The sequence below is a fragment of the Haliotis asinina genome, chromosome 7 (genome assembly GCF_037392515.1).
Source record: "Haliotis asinina isolate JCU_RB_2024 chromosome 7, JCU_Hal_asi_v2, whole genome shotgun sequence".
Taxonomy (NCBI): Eukaryota; Metazoa; Mollusca; class Gastropoda; order Lepetellida; family Haliotidae; genus Haliotis; species Haliotis asinina.
Genome location: NC_090286.1, coordinates 53,511,760 through 53,534,140, shown reverse-complemented (window position 1 = coordinate 53,534,140; position 22,381 = coordinate 53,511,760). Strand labels below are relative to the sequence as shown.

General features: G+C 37.7%; 1 protein-coding gene across 1 annotated transcript; it reads right to left on the bottom strand.

The window, feature by feature from the left end:
- Positions 1-148: 148 nt before the first annotated feature.
- LOC137291515 (glucokinase regulatory protein-like) lies at positions 149-21,262 on the bottom strand. Its single transcript, XM_067822878.1, has 20 exons — positions 21,051-21,262; positions 20,604-20,678; positions 20,365-20,426; positions 19,251-19,319; positions 18,948-19,016; positions 18,396-18,469; positions 16,818-16,884; positions 15,531-15,679; positions 14,980-15,020; positions 13,705-13,760; positions 13,195-13,307; positions 10,847-10,942; positions 10,371-10,468; positions 9,896-9,972; positions 9,554-9,644; positions 9,005-9,081; positions 8,600-8,814; positions 7,836-7,875; positions 5,880-6,014; positions 149-4,139 (listed from the first exon to the last, which is right to left on the bottom strand). The coding sequence occupies exons 1-20, from the start codon at positions 21,091-21,093 to the stop codon at positions 4,011-4,013; spliced, it is 1,776 nt and encodes a 591-aa protein (XP_067678979.1). The 5' UTR covers positions 21,094-21,262; the 3' UTR covers positions 149-4,010.
- Between the last annotated feature and the right edge of the window lie 1,119 nt (positions 21,263-22,381).

Genomic DNA, 22,381 nt, shown 5'->3' with positions numbered 1-22,381 from the left:
GCTGGCGATTAGGTACCTGACTGTCAGAGTGTGGGTTCGAATCCTGGATGAAATCTGTACCTTACTAAGAAAGTAAATATAACATGTGTTATGTGAACTTGTTTCTTATGGTGCTGGTAATATTTTGAATGTAGAAGAAAAGACAACAATTTGTTCATCTGATATATTATCAAAAATTATATTGATTTGCTTTCATAAAATAAAATATAGGGACAACTCTGTCCTACCCAGTAGTTGTTAGACAATACAGTGATATAACATCATATTCTGATTCAAGTCCAGTTACACAATATCTAAATTTGCAAATCCTTTATCACAAGAGATACGATACAGTACATGACAAGCTCCATAACAGTAATTACAGACTGTTCAACAATCACATTCCCCATATTCTCCAGTATATTCCTTTTGGCAGTAAATAGCACATAATAAACCAGGCTAGCTATTCTCAAAACATTTGTAAGCCTACAAACATCTTCAGCCCATTCTAAACACTCAAAAAATGACAGTCACATCAGACGCTTATAATCATAACATCGCTCAAATGTGATACAAACTCACTTCCGTGGGCAATTATTTAAATAATGTCCCTCTGACCCAGGCATTATCTTAATATCGTCCCTCTGCTCCAGAACTTTGAATTATTTCTTTTGAAGATTTCTCTTGCCATCACTGAATATGATAATAAAATATGACATTATTGATCATTTTCAACATGTATAGTGCCGACACTCAGTTTCATACCCGTAATCCTTCGCTTGCTGGCTTTGAAGTTTTATCTGCTAGTCTACGAAGGCTCACTGCGAAGAATAAGACTGTTTCCCAGCATGAACTGTGTGTTTCTTGCAAGATGGGTCATGTAGGTAGCAGATGTGCAAGACACAGTTAGTGTGTGCAAAGCATGGGCATTGCATGTGCAAGGTGAGGCGCTGACTTCTAGTCTCATCCCAGTTGATTTCATCAGTGAACACCAAAGACTGAAATTATATCTAAAGAAAATATCTTCTGGCTTACACGTTGGATATAACCTGGGCATTTCCCAAGGGAAGAGGACTTACTTTTCAATAGTAACACCGGGTCTTGTTATATCCTACACACTGACTACAATCAAATTTAAGAATTCTGTGGGCTACAAACATTTAGAGAATAATGGCCTAGACTGCTCCAGGCTAGGTGTTTGTGCCCATATTTTAGAACCTTTGACAATCGGGCCACCTTGGAGCCTAGAATTCTCCAAGACATATTCCATACCTAATAAGCACCTTTAATACATAGGACACATTTGTTAACAGTTATTACCTTATGTACAATAGGTATCTCTGACTAGTGAGTCTGGTGTAAAAATAACCTTTGGTAGCCGGATTGTACATGAAAAGAGCATAACAGCAAACAACACAGATAATCACAGATCGTTGGATCAACACAACAATCACAACAAAAGAATTGACACATTTCACAGAGGATTAAACAGTAACTGAAAACGCATGTGTTACAGAACACATTCAACAATATTGCAACAGAACAAGCATATAGTTGTGATGCCTATGGCAATACAAGTGCTAGAATATACATGAAACATTTGTTATGTTACCTAGCAACCGCTGATACCCATGACCGAATCATGTCAATATGGCTATCATTGCCAGGAATGTAATTTCCACAGACAAATTTAGAAAATTACCATGCAATTTACACAATTTTAAAGGTCACATGCAACCAAAATGTCAAACATAATTAAAACACAATTATTAATTATTCATGATATATAATATACATTGCTGCCTGTAAAAAAACAAATAAACAACATTATAAGTGTACAATCGCGATTCAAAAGTGCAATATTTGTACTTGGGCTTACTTCCCTTGAGACCGAACCCACTCATAGCAGGTAGGTGTTCACTCAAGTGTAACGAGAACTTCCGATTGGCTGGTTCATTTGCTGATTTGCTAAGGGCTCATTGTGTGCACAGAAAGATGATCTGTTTGATGGGCATTTTAGAAATATGTCAAGTCACAAGAAAGTAAGATTCTTTCTGGATAACAACTTCTTTTATTGTACTTGATGCATTGTTTCAGTATGGATTCATATACCGTTGTCCAACAAAATCATATACACTAGAAGAAGTTGTTATCCCAAAAGAATGTATATAGAGATGTTGGGTTCTCTGAATTTGTGTCCGATCCAATCAAAAATCATCTCAGTAGAGATGGTGAACTACTGCGTGGCTGGACACTGTCATTCATCCAGATACAAAGGACTTGAAACTGACAAGAGTTTGGACCAGTTTCCATCAGATCCAGTCATCCGAGAAAAATGGATATAGTTTGTTTGCAACCAACAGACATAAAAACATGTCATGTGTACAAGTATCACCCCTGCCTAATTATATAATGTGGCAGAGAAAGGAATCAGGTGCACGAGTCATAAATCAGTTTATTTTGTTTATGGCATGTAGCCTGATTGGTGTTAAGTTCAAATTACATGTGGTCAATGATTGAAGTTGTGTATTGCATATTCTCGTTAGCAGACAGGCAGGCAGACATATAGGTGTGAATACACCAGGCATTGAGCTTTCTCTGTGACAAAGGCTGCTTACCACAATCAACATGTTTTTTCATGTAACGAGTAGATTATTTACTTGCTTGTGTACACAACCAAGATTAGACTACTGCTCACGACCTCATACTGCGGGCAGGCATACTGTTTCAAGCTCCACGAACCTATTCACTACACATACGTTATGGGCGCAGTGCAGCACTGCTGTTGAAACCACTTTTTCCCCCAGCGCCAGGGGAAATTTAATGAATCCTTTGAACTCTGATTACGCTGGCATTTTTTTATGGCGTTTTTTTTAAACTTTGTAGGTTGAATTGGAATGTTTGATGATTTGTTTCGTTAAGTGCATACCGAAAGGTATCAGAATCTGCAAAGTTGTGTTTTACGTTGCATGTGACCTTTAAAGGTCAACCTAAGGTATGGACGGTGTTCACCATATGCAAGAGGTATAGCCACATTAAACATCTGTAATCAAACTGCAAAACAAATTGCTAAAACGAACACAGATTGCCTCGACCTTTGACATAGAAATCACTGTTAATACTTAGTCATATGTTATCATATATACTAGATATTCCTCCATCAACAATGGAACATCACAAACATACAGGCTGTGGTGTGTGAATGCACACTGCCATTTAGAAAGTGATCAAAGGTTTGTACGTTTGGGATCACATTTTCTTAGTAAAGTACAGAATGTAGTACATTTGTTGGAAGCTGTAGTGGCTCTGTGGGTTAGGTGGCTGACTTTGTGTGCTGGTGACTGCGCGCCTGACTCTTGACACTGTGACTTCGAATCCTGGATGGGAACTTAACAAAAGTACTAGGATCTGTACTTTACTATGAAAGAGTAATCCCAAATATAACATATATTACAAACTGTGATGTTGTCGCTATATCAACCAAACAACCATGAGTAGGTTCCTTGTTGAGTGATCCAGTGAACCCTGACAACATGAGCAATATCCTTGGGTGACATTCGCCATAGCCATCGATCACTACATACTCATTTTTATAGAGGGTTCATAAAAATTTCCAGGAAAGGCTTCAAGAGTCTTTCTTCCTGTAAACATGTATTATATATATATAATGAGGGAACACATGAATGTACAAGTGTTCCTTTATTCTTTTGTTCCTTTATTCTTTTTCAGGTTTCCTCACAAGGTGTATATTGCACTATGGGTAAAATTCTGGGAATGGAAGATACACCTGTGCTTTCATGTGTTCCCTTGTTTGTTTCAATGAGCATACATACATACGTACCACACTAAAAGCAAGTCCTGACTAGCACCAATATTATTAAACGTTTGGTCTGTGTCATATTTTGACCTTCTGACCAGCGATAAACTGACCCATGATTACTGAAACATAATGCCCATAATATTCCATGTTCCTGAATGTCACTTAAAGGAGCTATATGAGGTAACAGACATTTTAGAACTGGTTTCCATGGTTACTCAATCCTTTTCTTCTCTAGCGAGACCTGGATGATGCTACGGATGATGGGCTGTGAATCCAGTTTTTCCTGCGCTTGTGTGATGGAGCACTGACAAACCGCAGCTATAAGGGCAATCGGGACAACCTGAAACCAAAAATATACATCCCTCATGCTGCCTCCTAATTGAGTGAGTTGAGTTTTACGCCACTTTTAGTAATATTCCAGCTATGTCATAGAGGGGGACACCAGAAATGGGCTTCACATATTGTACTCATATGGGCTCGGCTTGACTTGTGAAAGGTTTACCACTAATCTGAAACACTGTGACTTCTAGCAAAGTAGTCTCCACGCACTCCCCTATTTACACACTTGAAGTCACAGTCAAAATATTGTGTTTTACAGATACAGGATATAAAACGACCTTCCGTGTAATTCCATTATCATCAAATGAGTCAATGATTTGGTACTGAAATGAGCAAAAGTGATTTTGATACCAAATCTTTCATGAGTGTACAAACACGAAGTTCAGTATTCTGTTTATCCAAAATAAATTGATAAAAACTGCGGCAAAACTGCCTACAATGTGATTACTGTCAGCTTTTGATGAGTCAAGCATGGTCCAGTACCACTGTGACAGACGCATTAACATTGTGACGTCATAACTGTGAACCATTATGATGTGAAATGTTTAGCAGTATTACTGTAGAGTAAATTGCCGTAAAAATATTACACTGTAGTATCTTCCAGTAATAAATTTCTTTCACAGTAAACCGAGAAGCAAAGACAGAGAACACTCTGCATTGCACCCGATGTCAAGAATGTTTTAGTTTCATGAAAGTTTGAACTGTTTGTTCACTACTGCTTGTTACAAGGGTAACACTATTTTTCTGGGCATAATCATTTCAGAAGCCCAAGGTCTTTCATTAGCTCTTGAGGAAGGAGCACTTTGCGGGAATTTTCAAGTTACAATGGCCCACTCATTTCTGATAACATTGGCATTTTAATGATAATTCTAAACATTTCAGCCATGTTGGTTAATGACTATAAGGAACACTCCCTACCCTCTCCTAACTTTTGGGCCATGGGGTAGCCTTATAGTTTAAATATCCACTCATCACACGGGTTCAATTCCACGTATGGGTACAATGTTAGAAGCCCATTTCTGGTCTCCCCTGCAATGATTTTGCACAAATACGGTGCACTCGCTCACTTTAAACTGTCAACTGTCTCAGCACCCTGACTACATATTATAGTATATACAGGATAACACTTTTCTAAGGGATGCACAAACAATTGTCATAAAAGTGTCTTTTGCCAAGTGGTGAACATGTTCATGTGTCCGAAAATCCAGGTTTGATTCCCACATGGGTACATTATGTAATGCAAAACTCAGGAGTCCACGGCCATGATATTACTGGAATATGACTAAAAACTCTTTCTCACTGAACCAGTGTGTGAATTAGCCACTGGCCCACTAGCCTATGGCTAGTAAAAGTCCAGGCAGGCCAGTAAATTCACAATCTCTGGCCCGACTGGATAGTGAATTTGCATGGGGTAATTTTGTAAATATATCCCTCTCTCCTACGTTATAAGTGTACGAGAAAACATGGTTTTGGTAGACAATGTAAAACCGAAGGGGGAGGGAAATCCAGAGGGGCAGATTAGTAAAACCTGGGAAGAGGTCTTTCCAGCGAAAAGAAAAACCTGTCCCTCCAAAACAAAAACCTCAAATGCAGTTATTCTGGGAAAACAAGAGATGACCTAATATACAGTGAGAAGCACACTTTAGGTTTATGCTACACATTCAAATTTCGGGCTGAGTGGCTTGCAAAAAGTGGAAACTATTTTGCACTCTGAATTGACTATGTATACTGGTCAGCTCACCCTTTGTTGTGGTGTGGCTCTCTGGATGTGTTCTGCCACAGGGGCTATTTGTATCTGTGTCGTCACACTGTCCGTGTTATAGATGGAACGAAGAAGGTAGTCCTGGGCAGCACTCTGACTCAACTTGGAGTAATGCTGAAACAAGTCTAATCTGTAAATGAAGCTGCACAGTATTTGTCAGAACATCTTCAACTGTATAACTTATTACAAGTATAAGATGCAAGCCATGGCCTTCTATGTATTATCAGCCAAAAATGATCCAAATATTCAGATCTTCTGCTGGATTGTCCGATTCAGACATCTGCCACATACATGTAGCTTGAATATTGCAGAGTGCTGTGTTAACAACAAACATAACAGAACTTCCGCACAGCAAACTGAGAGATATACTGTCAGCATACAACAGTTTCTTCTCATCAGCAGTCCTTCCATGTTCTAGATTTCAATGTTTTTATGAAAATGTATTTTACACAGCACAGAACCTGAAATGAGGTCAGTTGTGGAAACAAGAGTCATCAGAAGATGACATATCCCCCCCAGCCCCTACATATTTGAAAGGACAAATCATCTGAAGGTTACTTGATATATTCTTAGACTAGGTTTGAATCGTTTTCATGGAAATCATGAACAATAGAAATGCCATATATATGTAAACAGCAAAAGGTCAAGTCAGTTGTTGACTTTGACTTTGTAAACAGCAAAAAGGCACCACTTCAAGATCTGTCTCATATATCTGTCAAGATCTGTTGAAAGATATCAAATGGGTTTCGAGTTGTGCTCCGGAAACAAAGCCAATCCCTCCCTTTTGAGACTAAGTCTGAATTGTTTCCATGGACACCAGGAAATATAGAAATGCCAAAACTTTGTAAATATCAAAAGCCACCACTCTGTGGTCTGCCTCACATATCTGCCAAGTTTTGGTGAAAGTTTTCAAGTTGTGCTCCAGAAATGAAGCCCATTAAGTCAGAAACGTTTCTGTGGAAACTGGGATAACGATGGATCACAAAAACATGTAAATAGCAAAAGACACCACTTTAGGGTCTGCCACACATATCTACCAAGTTTTACTGACAGATATTTGAAACTTTTTGAGATAAGCTCCGGAAACGAAACATACATCTGACTTTTGAGACAATAACCGAATCGTAACCATGGAAACTGATAAACTATGAAATTACAAAAACATGTAAATAGTGACAGGCACCATTTTAGCTTCTGATTGGTACATCTACCAAGTTCTGCAGAAAATTAAAGAACAGATTTTGAGTTCTGCTTCGGAAACAAAAGCCCATCCTTCTGTTTTGAGACTAAGTCTTAAACCTTTCCATTGAAACTGAGAAAATAATATATCACAAAAACCTGTAAGTACCACAAGGCACCACTTTAGGCTTTAACTGATGTATGTAACAAGTTTTGCAGAAAAATAGAGAGCGTTTTTTGAGTACTGCTCCGGAAACGAAACACACCTGTAACTTTTGAGACTATGTCCGAAACGTTTCCATGGAAACAGAGAAAATAATTAATCAAACCTGTAAATAACAAAAGGCACCACCTTGGTTCTGATTGATATATCTACCAAGTTTTGCAGAAAAATATTGAATGTTTTTTCAGTTCTGCTCTAGAAATGGAACCCATCCCACAATTAGACTAACACCAAAATGTTCCATGGAAAAACAAAAAAAATATAAATGCCCAAACTCTGTAAATAGCAAAAGGCACAACTATAGGTTGAGAGTATTATATCTATCATGTTTGGTCTAAAAATATTAAATGGTTTCTGAGTTATGCTCCGGAAACAAAATGATTACAGACGGACGGACGGACGGACGAACGGACGGACAGACGAGGCAGCGACTATATCCCCCCGCATTACATGCCAAGGGGATAAAAAGGGCATCCAAAGCATTTTCTGGTCACTTGTATCCTTGTCAAAGCTCTAGATATCACACAGCATACCTGGATTATGCCCACAGCTCTGTAGAACAGCTTGTTGTTGCTGAAATATAATCCAGTTGTACTTTAAGCTTCCATGATTCAGGCCCAACAAACCTAATTTGCAAATATGGCAATGTGAATACTGTAAGTCCATTTCATGTCCAATGTTTCTGTGTTGATGCTTTGCATTTTTTTGTTTTGTTTTGATTCTATTGGAACCCATAATAAACCCTTGAAAAAGTAGTATGCCTTTAGATTTAAAGTATATCAGGTCTGGATCAAATCCAATCAGGCACTGTTTTGTTATCATTTGTTTTCAATATTGTTCCAAATGTCTCTCCTTAATGTTTCCTTATCGCATCAGTTGTCATTTATTCAAGTCAAGGGCAGGTTTCACTCACATTGCGTAACTATGAAACACCAATAAAATAATAATGACATGTTTTATGGATAACAACTACTTATTCTTTCTACCATGATTCAGAACTAATTCTTGTTCCTTCATCAGACAAAGTTGTTATCCCTAAAAGACAAAGTTGTTATCCCTAAACAGTGTCATATATTCTTGTTCATCCAAATTCTAATTGCTTAACAAGAACACCAGCTACATATCCCAAGAATCTTTTCACTACTTCAGATTTGTTCCTTTATATTTTTGTCCCCTATAACAATAACTTCTATTACAACACATCCTGAATTTTGTGTGGTAAATCGGACATCAGCTCGAAGATGTATCTTGAGTAAATAAACTGATTGCCTATAGAATATTCCATGCTTTATGTTACCTGACTTTCACATCTACCATGATGTTCTGGACGACTTTGCCCTTGAGGATGTGACCTCCGGTGGTGGTGGCATTCAGTACCCACTTGACAGCTATCTCTCTGTACAGCTGCCAGAACTCAGTCACCACAGTCTCCCCCACAACCCCAGCCAGGGATATACTGGGCAGAGACACCTGCACTACAGCGGCAAATTGTTCAAGTTTCAGTGGATCTACCTAAAACACAAAATGTTATATAATTATAATCATTATCGCCAGTTATGTGACAGGATGTATAATCGACATCCGTAAAAACACCTCTGTCATGCTTTTACAATGGGTTAATACAATTTGAAAGTTTGATATCTCTCAGAGCCTCTCTAAGCACTAATATAGTCATAAGTTATGTTTATGTAGTACTACCTACCTTGGTCTGCTCACTGCCTATGACGACACATGCTTTTCTGCATGACAGGCCTTCAACACATGGAATACTGGATGTGTCTGGACAGAAGAAACTAGAATGTCTGTCTACTCATGCAAACATATGTCATGATTCTAAAATACAGTCAAGATGTATGCACCAAGCAAAAGTTGTTTTCACAGAAAGGTAGGAATAGGTAATTATCGCTAATAGCAACCATTACACCAATGAGCAATGCATATATTTCAATGCTGGCTCTGATGCTGATACCAACACATACATCACTGCCAACATCAGCTGACCAAACAAACCATGTCTCCAGTCACTAAAGGGAGGTAGATATAATTCCACACAGAGTCAGTATCTGGTATTTGGAACTTGTCTGAAAATGAAAGTCATCCTGAAGTTTGGAATTTGGTCGCCCAGCAGCAATACGTATTTAGAACTACACATACTTGGCATCAGTATTCGTTTGAACCAAGAAAACGAATATGAAGCATCTAATACAAGACCTAATATGATGAGCAGCTTGTACTGTCTGTTAACATCTACCTTGTAGAAGAACCACCACAAGATCATCAGTAGACACTGTTGGGGCAACCTCGTCTTGGAAGTTGGCCAGTGAGATGCGAAAATGTTTGCCCTGTACAGCAACAAAACCATTACCAAGATTTACCCATCAAGAAGTTTAGTAATTAATTTTACAGCCATTCAGAACTTGTTTCTTGCACATACATGTAGCTGATTAAGTTATTTCATTCATATCTGCAATTATGAAAACTCAATTTTCTACGACTAATTTGATCTTCAACAACTTGAATCTATATCACTTGTGGTAAAATTTTATACCCATATATTATCAGTGAGCTGAAACCACACTCATAGTCAACATACCTGGTCTGAAATATCTCCATCATTATTCATGAGAAAATCAAATCCAGTCGCAACAAAGCCTCTTATATCATCCAAGGCTGTAATAATAAAATAAAATACTTATTAAATATTGAACTGACTTTTTAAACTCAAAACTGTAAATTTCCAAAAGGAACATGCTAGTTCTCAGTTACATGATATTATCATTTGTTAATCTTTGAAACTATTTTCAAGGGGAACAAAGAGTCTGATGGCACATGTTTTGTCAATTTATCACCCATTCTCTGACATGGTCATTTAATATTTCCTTATTCCTCTTTTCAGTATAATATGGGCAGCTTATTATTCAAAGACCAGCAACTCTGGGTGCTGTTGTACAAAGTGGTCTTAGCATTAAGTTCATTGTTCTCCGTAACTCAACATCGACATACAAAAGTGGTAAAGTTGTTTTGTACAATAGAACCCTACTCCTGACTATCAGAGAGATGCTACCCACTTGCTCCATAAGTAGGTGGACACTCTGAGGCGTCAATCATTCCCATGATGCCAAGACTATCCTGGGCGACGTAGTAGATGTGACCTCCTGCCTTCAGGCTGGGCAATGAAAACACATCATTTTCAAATCAACGTTACACAAATATCTCTAACATATCCATAGAGTGAGAAAAATAACATGATAAAAACAAAATATTACTATTTTTCATCACCCAAACTACATATAAGACCCCCTTAATCAAATATCACAGATTTGTTATGCAAAATATACTGGGAAAGGGGGCAGTGAAGTAACCTTGTAGTCACAGACTTGGCTTCCATTCCCCAGATGGCTACAATGTGTGAAGCCCATTTCTGGAGTCCCCTGCTGTGATATTGCTGAAATATTGCTAAAAACAGCATAAAACCATACTTAACTCACAATACTCAAAAACATGTACGAAAATATACAATATGGCATAGTTAATGCAGTTCTACCTTTTCCCTGCAAGTTCCACGATGTTGGCTATCTCCGCTTTCCTAGAATATACTGAGTCACACACTATGTGGTAACTTCTCAGCAAGTCTTGTACTCTGGGAAAACAGATAGAAAACTTGTCTCACAAAATATACCTTGATGCCATTTTTTTCATTACAAGTCACTATGAGAGGTATATTAAAAGAATCTACCAAAAAACTGCAAATTTTAAAGGGGCACTGATGCGGAGTGAATAATGTTTCTCGCCAACGGTCTAATTACGGAACCAAACTGCAAATTGGTCAGCGCCCGCTCCTTCGACCGTGACGGACAAAGGAACTGGGCTCCTGTCCATATTAGCAGAATTTCTTCACCCAAAAGAGTCAGGAGGCCGGATGCCCATCATATGCCATTATTTAAAAATATCCATGGTATTCCTTGTCTGATCGTAACAAAATATCCCAGCAGTGTAGTTTTTTTCGGATGCTTGGATGGTATAGTTACTCAATTTGATCCTATTTCTGTGTTTTTAACCTCGATATTTAATCATGTTACATGAAAATATGATGCTTGGATGGTATAGTTACTCAATTTGATCCTATTTCTCTATGGTAGCTACAATGGTTTATTATTTATGATAATAAAAACACACAGTTGATTTATTTGAATTCGTAAACAATAAACGAAGACTTTGCCTTTGGTAGAGAAATCTGAAAATTTTCTTGCGTAAAAAAACCCCCTTATTTCACCTATTTACCCAAGTACACAGCAAATGCCTGTATGCATTACTTATGTAACGAAATTCCGTTGGTATCCTCAAAACAGTTTCGCCCCATAAGTGTTTTCAGGCTGCATGCGAAGATTACATCTTCCTTGCTTTAACTCGTGTTTGATGGTGTACAACCTACACGTGTTATTTGTCATCATTCTTTGGATGGTCAATTAATGAATTTATAACAGGTATAATTAGTAGTAACACCACTCAGGTTACTCAACAAAGGTTCCCATTTGGCATTTCTCCTGTCTGGAGTAAATACTCAACATTATAAATTAAAGTCTGTAATGGCAAATGTATTGTATGTCATGTAATATGTGCATGTAAGTGATGCAAGAGGGTTTATCAGCTGAGTTACAAAAACAAACATCGATCAAAGGATTAACCGATAACACACTGATTGATTAATTACTTTTGTCAAAAGGTAGTGTGTGTAGATGACTACACCCTGTCGTAAAGTGCGATTGTAAAAACAACATCCTCCCTTCAAAGAATTAACCACCCTTGCGTTGATTGCTTGCTCATTATTCGTTAACTAAATTACTTAGAATAGCGGACATCATACAATTAGTTGCCAGGTGTGCTATCTTGGGTGACCAGTGAGAGGTTTATCAGGTTTTCACCAACGAAAGACGTGAAACGATGTGTTACTTTTTCGCAAATTAGACTGTTGTGTAAGACACGCGACACAGGGCAGGATTATTTACCAGCTGCAGATGAATGGAATACGATTTCTTTTACGTGGATATTGATGGATACATTCCTGAACAAGGTAGTAGCCTGACATTGTTGCTATGAAATTAGTCTGTTTTACATTCATTATTTGCATTTTGTTTTAATTTATTTGTTGTAGCATTCAGCAGAATCGACATGACAGAAAACACACACTAGATCGCGTATATGTGTGAAATAGGATCCACATTGGCAATCTATACAATGTATAAATGTTGTATAATTTACTATGAGTATAAGCAGACCGTGTGTTCTTTTATTAATGTTCAAAATCATACAAATATGACAATAAACTAATTAGGGTTATAAGACAAAATATAGAGACGTACATTGGCTTCGGTATTTTCCCGTCCTAATAGTTTTTTACCATTTCTACCACTGGCAGATGATTAATCTTCAAAGTGTTTCATTTCTTTTCATAATACATTTGTAATGAAGTTAAAATGACTTCACCTCAGTTGATCTGTCTATAATTAAACTATCAGTTGGACATACGGACTGCGCAGCAGAGGTCACGAACCAGTCACGAATTCTGGGATATCATCCGGGTACTCACTGGAGAAAAACAATAACAAAAGTTTACACCAGTCCACGGAAATTGCTCCTCATCAGTGCCCCTTTAAGGTGAAGTTGTTCAGACTCAAACCATAGCCAGTCTACATGAATATTATACTGCTATGAGTTGCTCTTTTAACAATGTTGAGAATCAGAATGAGTTGTGTTGACAACCATCTTAACAATAGTCAATGGTGAATCCAATTAACTTGGACATGGTGCTGACTGACATAAATCTCTTCAGATATGTCAAACACAGCAATTTCAAGAGGCTAATATAAAATACTTGTAGTTGTGATGTAGCACCTGACATCCTTGTCATTACGTGTCTTCAGGTATGCGGTAACTAAAACTGCCTCCAACAGGATCTTGGTGGCACTTCCAGACTTCATTCGACTGGAGCCAGTGATTTGCTCTGGCTGCACAAAAACAAACAATATTTCATGGACTAACAAAAGCACTGACATGAGTTTACTGAGAAAACAATGTTTGTGCATAAGGCATCTTTGAAGCATTTATGTTTTCCTTTATCATTAAGGGTCACAGCATTTACATTTGGACTTAAACATTTTCTCGTACAAAGCTGTTCCCAAAATTATGTGTAACATGTGCCTGTAACACAATTTCACAAAATTTGATTATGATGAAAATGAACAAGTTCTAGTAGTGGTGTTTTGATCAGACAGATTTGTTCTCACCCTAACCAGGATGGATAAAGTGTTAATTGGTCCTGTCAAAGATTTAGGTTGGATTCTCCACATGTATATAATCTGTGAAGCCAGTTTCTGGATTATGTGCTAAAACTGGCCCTCTTACCCCGACAACTGGGTTTAAGATGTATCCATTTGGATCTGTTTCCAATCTCTGGACAACTAAAACATGACAACATAGACAACATATCTTAAACATGACAACTGACATCATAAACTTAACAACTGAAACATGACAACATCAACTCTACAACTTTAACAGGACGTCTGAAGCATGACAACTGAAACATGCTAACTCTAACTTGACAACTGAAACATGACAACAAAAACTTGACAACTAAAGAATGACATTTGAAACAACAATATTAACAACCGAAACATAACAACATAAACTTGACAACTGAAACAAGACAACATAAATTTGAATACTGAAATGTCACAACAAAAACTTGACAACATAACCTTGACAACTGAAACATGACAACATAAACATGACAACAAATGCAACATGGCACCATATATAAAACAACTTAAAATTAACAATTGAAATAGGACAACATAAACTTGACAACTGAAACATGACAACATAAACATGGCAACAAATGCAACATGGCACCATATATAAAACAACTTAAAATTAACAATTGAAATAGGACAACATAAACTTGACAACTGAAACATGACAACATAAACTTGACAACTGAAACAAGACAAGCTTAGTGCTTAAAGCTCCAAAGACCATGGTTCAGTGGGTGCACCTGGGTACAAGGTTTGAAGTCCACTTCTGTGTGCAGGGATAAACCCTACTCACTCATTCATATATTCCAGAGACATGAACAATCCATCCCCTGACAAACATTCAGAGGTATTCAATATCACAGTATCCTTGAAAAAACAGAATGAGTGAGTTTAGCTTTATGCCACTTTTAGCAATAATTCAGAAATATCACTGTAGGGAACACCAGAAATGGACTTCACACATTGCACCAGATTTGGGAATCAAACCCAGGTCTTCAGCGTGACAAGAGAACTCATTGTCACTAGCCTACTGCAGCAATCCTGAAATGATATAAGCTGGGCCAGATAAACCAGTGGTTGATAACATGAGCATGGACACATTGCCAGGTCATGGGGACACAGCACACACTACAGATGGATACATGGGAGTGGCAGTTCACTGGCACTACACTATCAACACAAGAACAAGGGTCCCAATCAACAAAACATTCATAACACTACTACATACATAAATACGTCTGTGAAAAACTTAGTCTTACAACATGTTTGAAACATTAAGAACGGTTTGTGGATCAGGATCCAGGTGTCTTATTTATAATTTATTTGTTTACATCAGATTTAGAAAAAAAATTAAAAGTGATACCTTGCCGAAAGGTTTTGTCCCACTTTTCAATAGGCAAATTCCTGGAATGAAAAGAAATGAAACTAATAGAGAACTTGTCCAATCAAACTTTGTTATCTCAATATTTATATTACATGGTAATAGATAATGTGACACAATAGATGATTTAGGCCATTTGTGAGTAGTTGTAAGTTTGGGTAGATGACAAGTAAAATAGACAGGTGGGGTTACATATAAAGCAACACAGGTATGGATTTTCTGTTACACTAACCTGGCTAGACAGGTGGGGTTAAATCTGCTACACTTACCTTGCTAGACAGGTTGGGTTAAATCTGTTACACTTACCTGGAAGGACAGGTGAGGTTAAATCTGTATACTTACCTGGTTAGACAGGGGGGTTTAACATACAGTAGCACATGCATGTATTTGTCCTTTACATTTACCTTGCAGGACAGGTGGGTTTTAAAATAAAGCAACACAAGCACATTTTATGTATGTGTCTGTTACACTTACCTGGCCATGCAGGTAGGGATAATCCCAGCAGCACAGGCATGTATTTCTCTTACACATACCTGGCTAGACTTGTAGGGTTAAATCCCAGCAGCACAGGTATATATTTGCTAGGCTGCTCCATACACAAATAAAGCTGTCCGGCCACAAAAGGAGCAGATAACCCACATGTTATTCCTATGAATAATACCCTTTCCTTATCTTTGCATACCTGAAAGAAAAATTACACCTTGATAGATAAACAAATAATCTTTGCACATTTCCTTATAGTGCACTTTCATGAAGTAGTATGCAAGATATCAGTGATCATTTCTACGGAGCATATTAATAATATGACGTGTTTACACTAATATCATTCATTTGCTGTCACATGCCCCTACATGCTGAACAGGAGTTGTTTTACACTGAGATAATACAGACATTGGTTACCATTGGTTAACAGTATGGCCATCACAGGCATGTGAAGAGAGGGAGCACAACCCCCACTTTTGACCTGAAAGTTTATGAAATGGCCATTGAAAATTTGTAAAAATGAACTGTGTCCCCCACCTTTCCCTAAAAAGGCTATTCAAATATTTCTGCATAAATACTGACAAAACTATCAGTAATATCTAATGATCAAACATTAAGAAGGCACATATACACCAAAGTACAGCTCCCTCACTCTGGAAATTTCACATGGGAAAGCATTAACAGAGACAAATAATAAATTGGTGTATCTGTAGTTAGTTTGAGGTTCAACACACATCTGTTTTCTATAATGTTTCAAATGTTACCAGTATACAACTCAGCCATTGCACACCCTCTCAAAATGTGTTTCCTCCCATTTCAAATATTTTGGGTGACAGATTTGAAATTTACATACTTGTCCCCACCAAGAAGCACAATGAATGTGACTTCAAATATGATTACCTTGGCAGCCATATTACAAAGTGTATTTATGTGTATTACTCTGTGTACAAGTGTATAAACTGTAGTAAAAGTAGGCAGTTCATTAGTATTATTGACATTCAGTAGATGTACTGCTGATTCTTGACAATAAATTCAGACCTTGTTTTCAACTGCATACATTTTCTACTAGCACATATAGTGGCCGTAACTTGGCTTTTTCTGGTAGTGATACTGAAAATAGGATTCAGATTGTTTAACAAATACTGGTGTCAGCAGTGGGTGGCCAAGCTGAAGTTGCTTATGACCCTGGTTTGACAAGTATAGGCTCTGGCACAGGCTCATATCGTTTTCAGTCTAGTGAGCTGGAAGACTTTTCAAACATTGCGGATATTGGGTGAAATTTCAAACAATTGAAACTGTTGGTTGCAGATCTAATTATGAAATGGACTACAGCTTACTTTGTTTAGTACATCCATACCACATGGAGGGTCATCTTCTACAGCTTCCTGGGACGTGAACAGAGCTCTGAAACAGTCGTCAGTATCAACATCTGACATAGGCAGTGTGATTGGTGACATGGTAAAACTCATACTAACGCAACCCCCATAGTAAGGAAGGATAACGATATATGGATGAACAACTTCTTTTTAGCTGTGAGAGTGATATTTCGGTGTAGGTTTTTGCAATGCCATTCTCATTATAATAAAGAAGTTATTCATCATATTTTGTTATCCTTCCTTACTTTCCCAACTTCTATATGCCTTTCAAATAAGTTACAACAGAGTTGATTGGTCCTTTTACATAAATCATGACTTATTTGTACTTTATTACTCGCCCGCTGAAGATATCACTGTTTAATAATTCTACAAAGTTATTACACATTGTGTAATTATTGTGTAAGTTATTACACATTGTGTAATAACATCATGTAACGCTGTAAGTGTAAGTTATTTCACATTGTGTAATAACATCATGTAACGTCGTACGCATAACGTGAAAGTATTTTACAGTCATAACGTCACAACGCTAAAACCAATGTCACAATAGTATTAGACCTTGCAGAGAGCTGAGTGTCACCACACTCGTTGTATTCTTAGGAAAGAAGTACTTCACTCGATATTATTTTGCTAATGTTGGGTGAGTAATAAATAGAATACTAAACGATGTCCCGTAAAACACCATATTTATCAAACTCGTGAATGGTATGGGTACCTAACACACTTTCGCTCATTAGATACCAAACCATTCACTCGTTTTATAATATGGTATTACATAGGACATAGTTTAGTACTCTCTATTTATGTTACGGTAGAAAGATGGAATAACAATGTTAAGTCAAAATAACCACCGATGAAAATAATACAAGTTTCAACAGTGACATATGGCCAATGCTTCACTCTATTTACCTTCACTATATTCACATCATAATCATAACATTTTACCTCATGACTTATAAAGCTCCTTTCAATACAGGTACTGACACAATATCCCTAACTCTGGGTGTGAGTGAGTGAGTTTAGTGTTACACTCTACAGTATTCCAGCTATATGTTGGTAGTCTGTAAATAATCAGGCCTGAACCAGACAATCCAGTGAACAACAGTATCAGTATTGATCTGCGTAATTGGGAATCAATGTCATGTGTCATCTAAGCCAGCAAGCCAGAACACCCGCTCCCATTAGTCGCCTGTTACGACAAGCATGGGTTACTTAAGGCAAACTCTGAACATGGCTGGGGTCTTCGTGATGATATTTGATAAAACTACGGGAACTTAAAAGTTTGTTTGTTGTTAAACACCCACTCAGCAATTTTTCAGCAATATGACACTGGGTTGAAAATGATTGAGTGTGGACCACACAATGCAGTGATTAATTCTACATCAGTTTCTTGTTTACACCCCAGTCAAAAATGTCTAGCTATACACTGTTCCTCAACAAATATTTGAGTTTGGATCAGACAGTCAGGTAACAAACATGGCCATCAATCTACTAAGTGAGCCTCAACCATTAAAGCCTACAAACTCGTTAGTAACGTACCTGTCTCCCCCTGCCATGATGTAGTGACAACATGGTTCCTGTCCAACACTCTTCAGCTTTATATTGAATGTTCTCTGAACAGAAAGGACAACACAATTACTTACATAAACATGGGAGCACTTCACTAACAGTGACTTTACTTCACTAACTTTAAAATCTTTTTAATAGTTGACAACATGGAAACGTCATAACGTCATACACATTGTCAATAATCTCCTCAGAGCCCATTTCCCTTTCAGTGTGAGGTCATGAAGAATTACATGGGCCCATCTCTATAGGGCTAACAGTGAGTGAGTGAGTTGGGTTTTACTCTGTGCTTAGCAATATTCCAGCAATACCTCGTTAGGGACACCAGAAATGGGCTTGACATAGAACCCATGCAGGGAATTGAAGCCAGGACTATGGTGTGACAAGCGAAAGCTTAAACCACTAGGCTACCCAGAAACTGTGTTCAGTTGGTGAAAGGCCTGTGTATATCTAAGTCTTGTATAACTGTGATGCAGTCCCCAAATGTTATCACATTGAAATACCTCAGAAAAATATTGTTCTTACAGTGGTTATAAAGCCTAGTCTGCCAGACGTCCCACACCCACTGATGACAATGGCACCTCTGTTCCCGATCTTCAACACAAGACATTGAAAGTAATGTCAAATCATTATTTCAAACAATATGACTCATTCACAGCATGGACAGGTAAAACCTGACCAAACTGACACTATGTAAGGACAGTAAAATCTTACACAGTTTCCGTCTCCTGAAATGTATCAGATTAAAGGTACACTTTATTGACAACAATCTACAGTTTCACATTAGATGTTCAACCTTACAAGTCAGTCAGTATTTTGCTGACTTACCTTCATGATTTCAACAGCCTTGGATGCTATGGCAGTGATTGTTTCCAGGATCTTGGCATCGAACATCCCCTGAAATATGTCAGGAGCATCACACTACATATCTGAGTGAGTGAGGATCAGCTGGATCATTGGAGGGGTAGTTTGCACTTGAAAAAAAGCTTTGCATTCCTAAAACCCTAGTCCCTGGAATCTTGCATGTTACCTGTTGTGTTTCACAAACCATGTTACCTTCAGTATAATGAGAATTAAGGAACTAATTTAGAAATGTAACTACCTAGAACACTAATTGTTTTGCATGTAGGACATGTAGGTAGACAATATTCTGCTTGAAATGTAGATTTACATTTTGGTTAACCCCCAACACTGGTGGATTAGTATGCAAGTGGATCAGTAGGTAGATCAGTCAAAAGGTGGATCGGAGAGAATACGGATGATTGGGTAGATCATTCAAAAGGTAGACCAGAGAAAATGTGGTTATCTTTGTAGATCTGTGAAAGGGTGGATCAAAGAGAATGTGGATGATTGGGTGGATCAGTCAAAGGGTGGATCAGAGAGAAGGTGGGTGACTGGGTGGATCAGTCAAAGGATGGATCAGAGAGAAGGTGGATGACTGGTTAGGTCAGTAAGAAGGTGGATCAGCTAGAGGGTAGATTACTGGGTGGATCAGTGAGAATTTGGAAAACTGGGTAGATCAGTGACAAAGTGTGGATCAATGAGAAGGCAGGTAAGTAGGTAGATCAGTCAAAAGGTTGGTAAGTAATTTGGTGTATCAGTCATTGGTTTGGTGAGTGAGCAGGTGGATCTGTGATTGGATGGGTGAGTGAGCAGGTGGATCAGTCATTGGCTGGGTCAGCACATATGCAGATCAGTCATTGGCTGGGTCAGTTGGCAGGTGGATCAGTGACTGGTTGGATCAGTGAGCAGGTTGATCAGTGATTGGTTGTGGCGAGTGAGCAATGTGGATCAGTGAGCAGGTGGATCAGTGATTGGCTGGGTGAATAAGCTGGGGAATTAGTGATTGGCTGGGTTCATCGAGCAGGTGGATCAGTCATATATCTGACAAGGTTTACTATAAAGAATTGACAAAATATCATGTGAATTTTATTTATCTTACTGGGTAATTCTGCCATCCAGAAAAGATTTCCTCATCACATTTTTGCAGGATTGAAATTATATCTATAAAAAACATAAATTCAAACATGTGAACAATATATTTCAACCATGTGCTGAATATTATCAGTCATTATAACAATACAAATATTTCATTAAAGAAAGTTTGAAAAGTAAAGGAGAAATTAATTTGAAGAAGCAATATAATAATCAAAAACAAAATTCGAAAAAAAGTATACAAGCCTGGAGGTGTTGAGACATCAATGTTGACAGACAGTGGGTTAGCCCTCTCTGTCACAGGCTGCTCGGCAGACATAGCTTCACAGAGTAGGAATACATTGTATTAATGATCTTAGGGTAGGACATATTCAATAATATACAAAGTTATAGCGTATGGCAATACGTTGCTGAAACATTGAAAAACTGGAACATTGTTGCTTTTTCCATAGAATACTATCCTGTAGTTACCTAACCGTGTCATGATCTGCAAGAGACGAACATACTTGCGTATACGTGCAAGTGTACTGCCATGATCTAAATATACCGTGGATGACATTAGGTCTATCTTACGAGCTTAAAGATTGACTAGCTTGTGTAGTTTGACACTGACAGACTGACACATGCGCCAATTTACCAAAGTCATTGATAACTGGAGTGTACATATCATGTACATATAAAGACTATATTCACCGTTGATGGGCGTTTTGTTATTTCCTGGTACTATGAAAAGCATGAACAGCTCGCCAAGGCAGGTGATCAAAACTGTCGCCCGTCCTGCTGACACACTTTACGTTATCTAGCTGATAACCACGATAAACAGGAAAACTCATTTCCACAGTGGGAACTTTGTATCGCAACCCTCCCTCGTACCAAAATCTCGTCATCAAAAGTTCCTGGGAGTTATCTACCCTTGGATATCACTTTGCCTTGTTGCATTACGATTGGTGTGTATCTCTTTTACAAACTGAAAAATACATCTACATAACCATAATAATACCATATTACATTTCCATGTTACATACAAAAACGTGAATTAATTGACTACCAACATTAATAAGATATGTCTAATTCATAGGCCTACACTACGGGTCACAAAATCGATAAACTGAGCCCCGGTTTACAATCCAGCCTCGGATCCATAGTATATAACATGTACACGTTATATCGTACATGTTACATGGTTGCTTGTTTAGAAATGGATGAATGTATGTTACGGTCATTTTAGACTTACACTATGGAATAAAAACACAAACTATGTAACATGCGTGTTTACATACCCTATTTTTTGTAACATTGTTTGAAGGTAGGAGATGATGCCGAGTTTTGTATTGAAGCATTAGTGTTTACTATTCACCCGGTACATGTACATGGTGCGTATCATACTTTTTGCTAAATGATACATCAAACATGTACTCTTTGCACTGTACTCCGAAGATATTACTTTTTTAAAAATATGATTCTATTTTGCTGAATGTTACTTTTTCTCACGTTTTTTTGCTAAATATTTTAAAAGACATTAGGTATATTTTTCTACTTCTGATTTTGGAGCAAATTATGGGTGAATATATACTCTTATAATAACCTGACCTTTTGTATAAATAGGAAGCATAAGTGTTACTGATTTTTCAAGGAGAGGCCTCTACTGAATGCACAACATTTTCTTAATTTTCATGACCACCCCAAACACAACGCATGGGAGGCACAACGCACTGGCCGCCATACAAGTACAGGGGCAGAGCCGTGGTCAGCTGTTCTTAACTGACTACGTTTTCCTGCTTTTTGAAGGTAAAACTTTTTTTTTTTCTTTCGCTTTAAAAAAAGAAAGAGAAAAGATGTGTAGTATGTATTGAATGTTGATGGAATGTCATTTTTTTATTTTATTACAATAATTAGTGGATTTAATATCCACTTTATGGATGTTTGTATAACCGTTAACACATAAACATACAATTCTCTCTCTGTTTGTTATATACGTTCCTGTACTCACATGACATCTTCTCGTAAAACATCCAAATGCACTA

Excerpts from the sequence above, each read along its gene's own strand:
- LOC137291515 (XM_067822878.1), bottom strand. The coding sequence starts at position 21,093 with ATGCTTTTCATAGTACCAGGAAATAACAAAACGCCCATCAACG. Across the intron at positions 18,470-18,947 it reads GACTAGGCTTTATAACCACT|AGAACATTCAATATAAAGCT; the intron begins GTAAGAACAATA and ends CTTTCTGTTCAG. Across the intron at positions 16,885-18,395 it reads ATCATGGCAGGGGGAGACAG|AGCTCTGTTCACGTCCCAGG; the intron begins GTACGTTACTAA and ends CGACTGTTTCAG.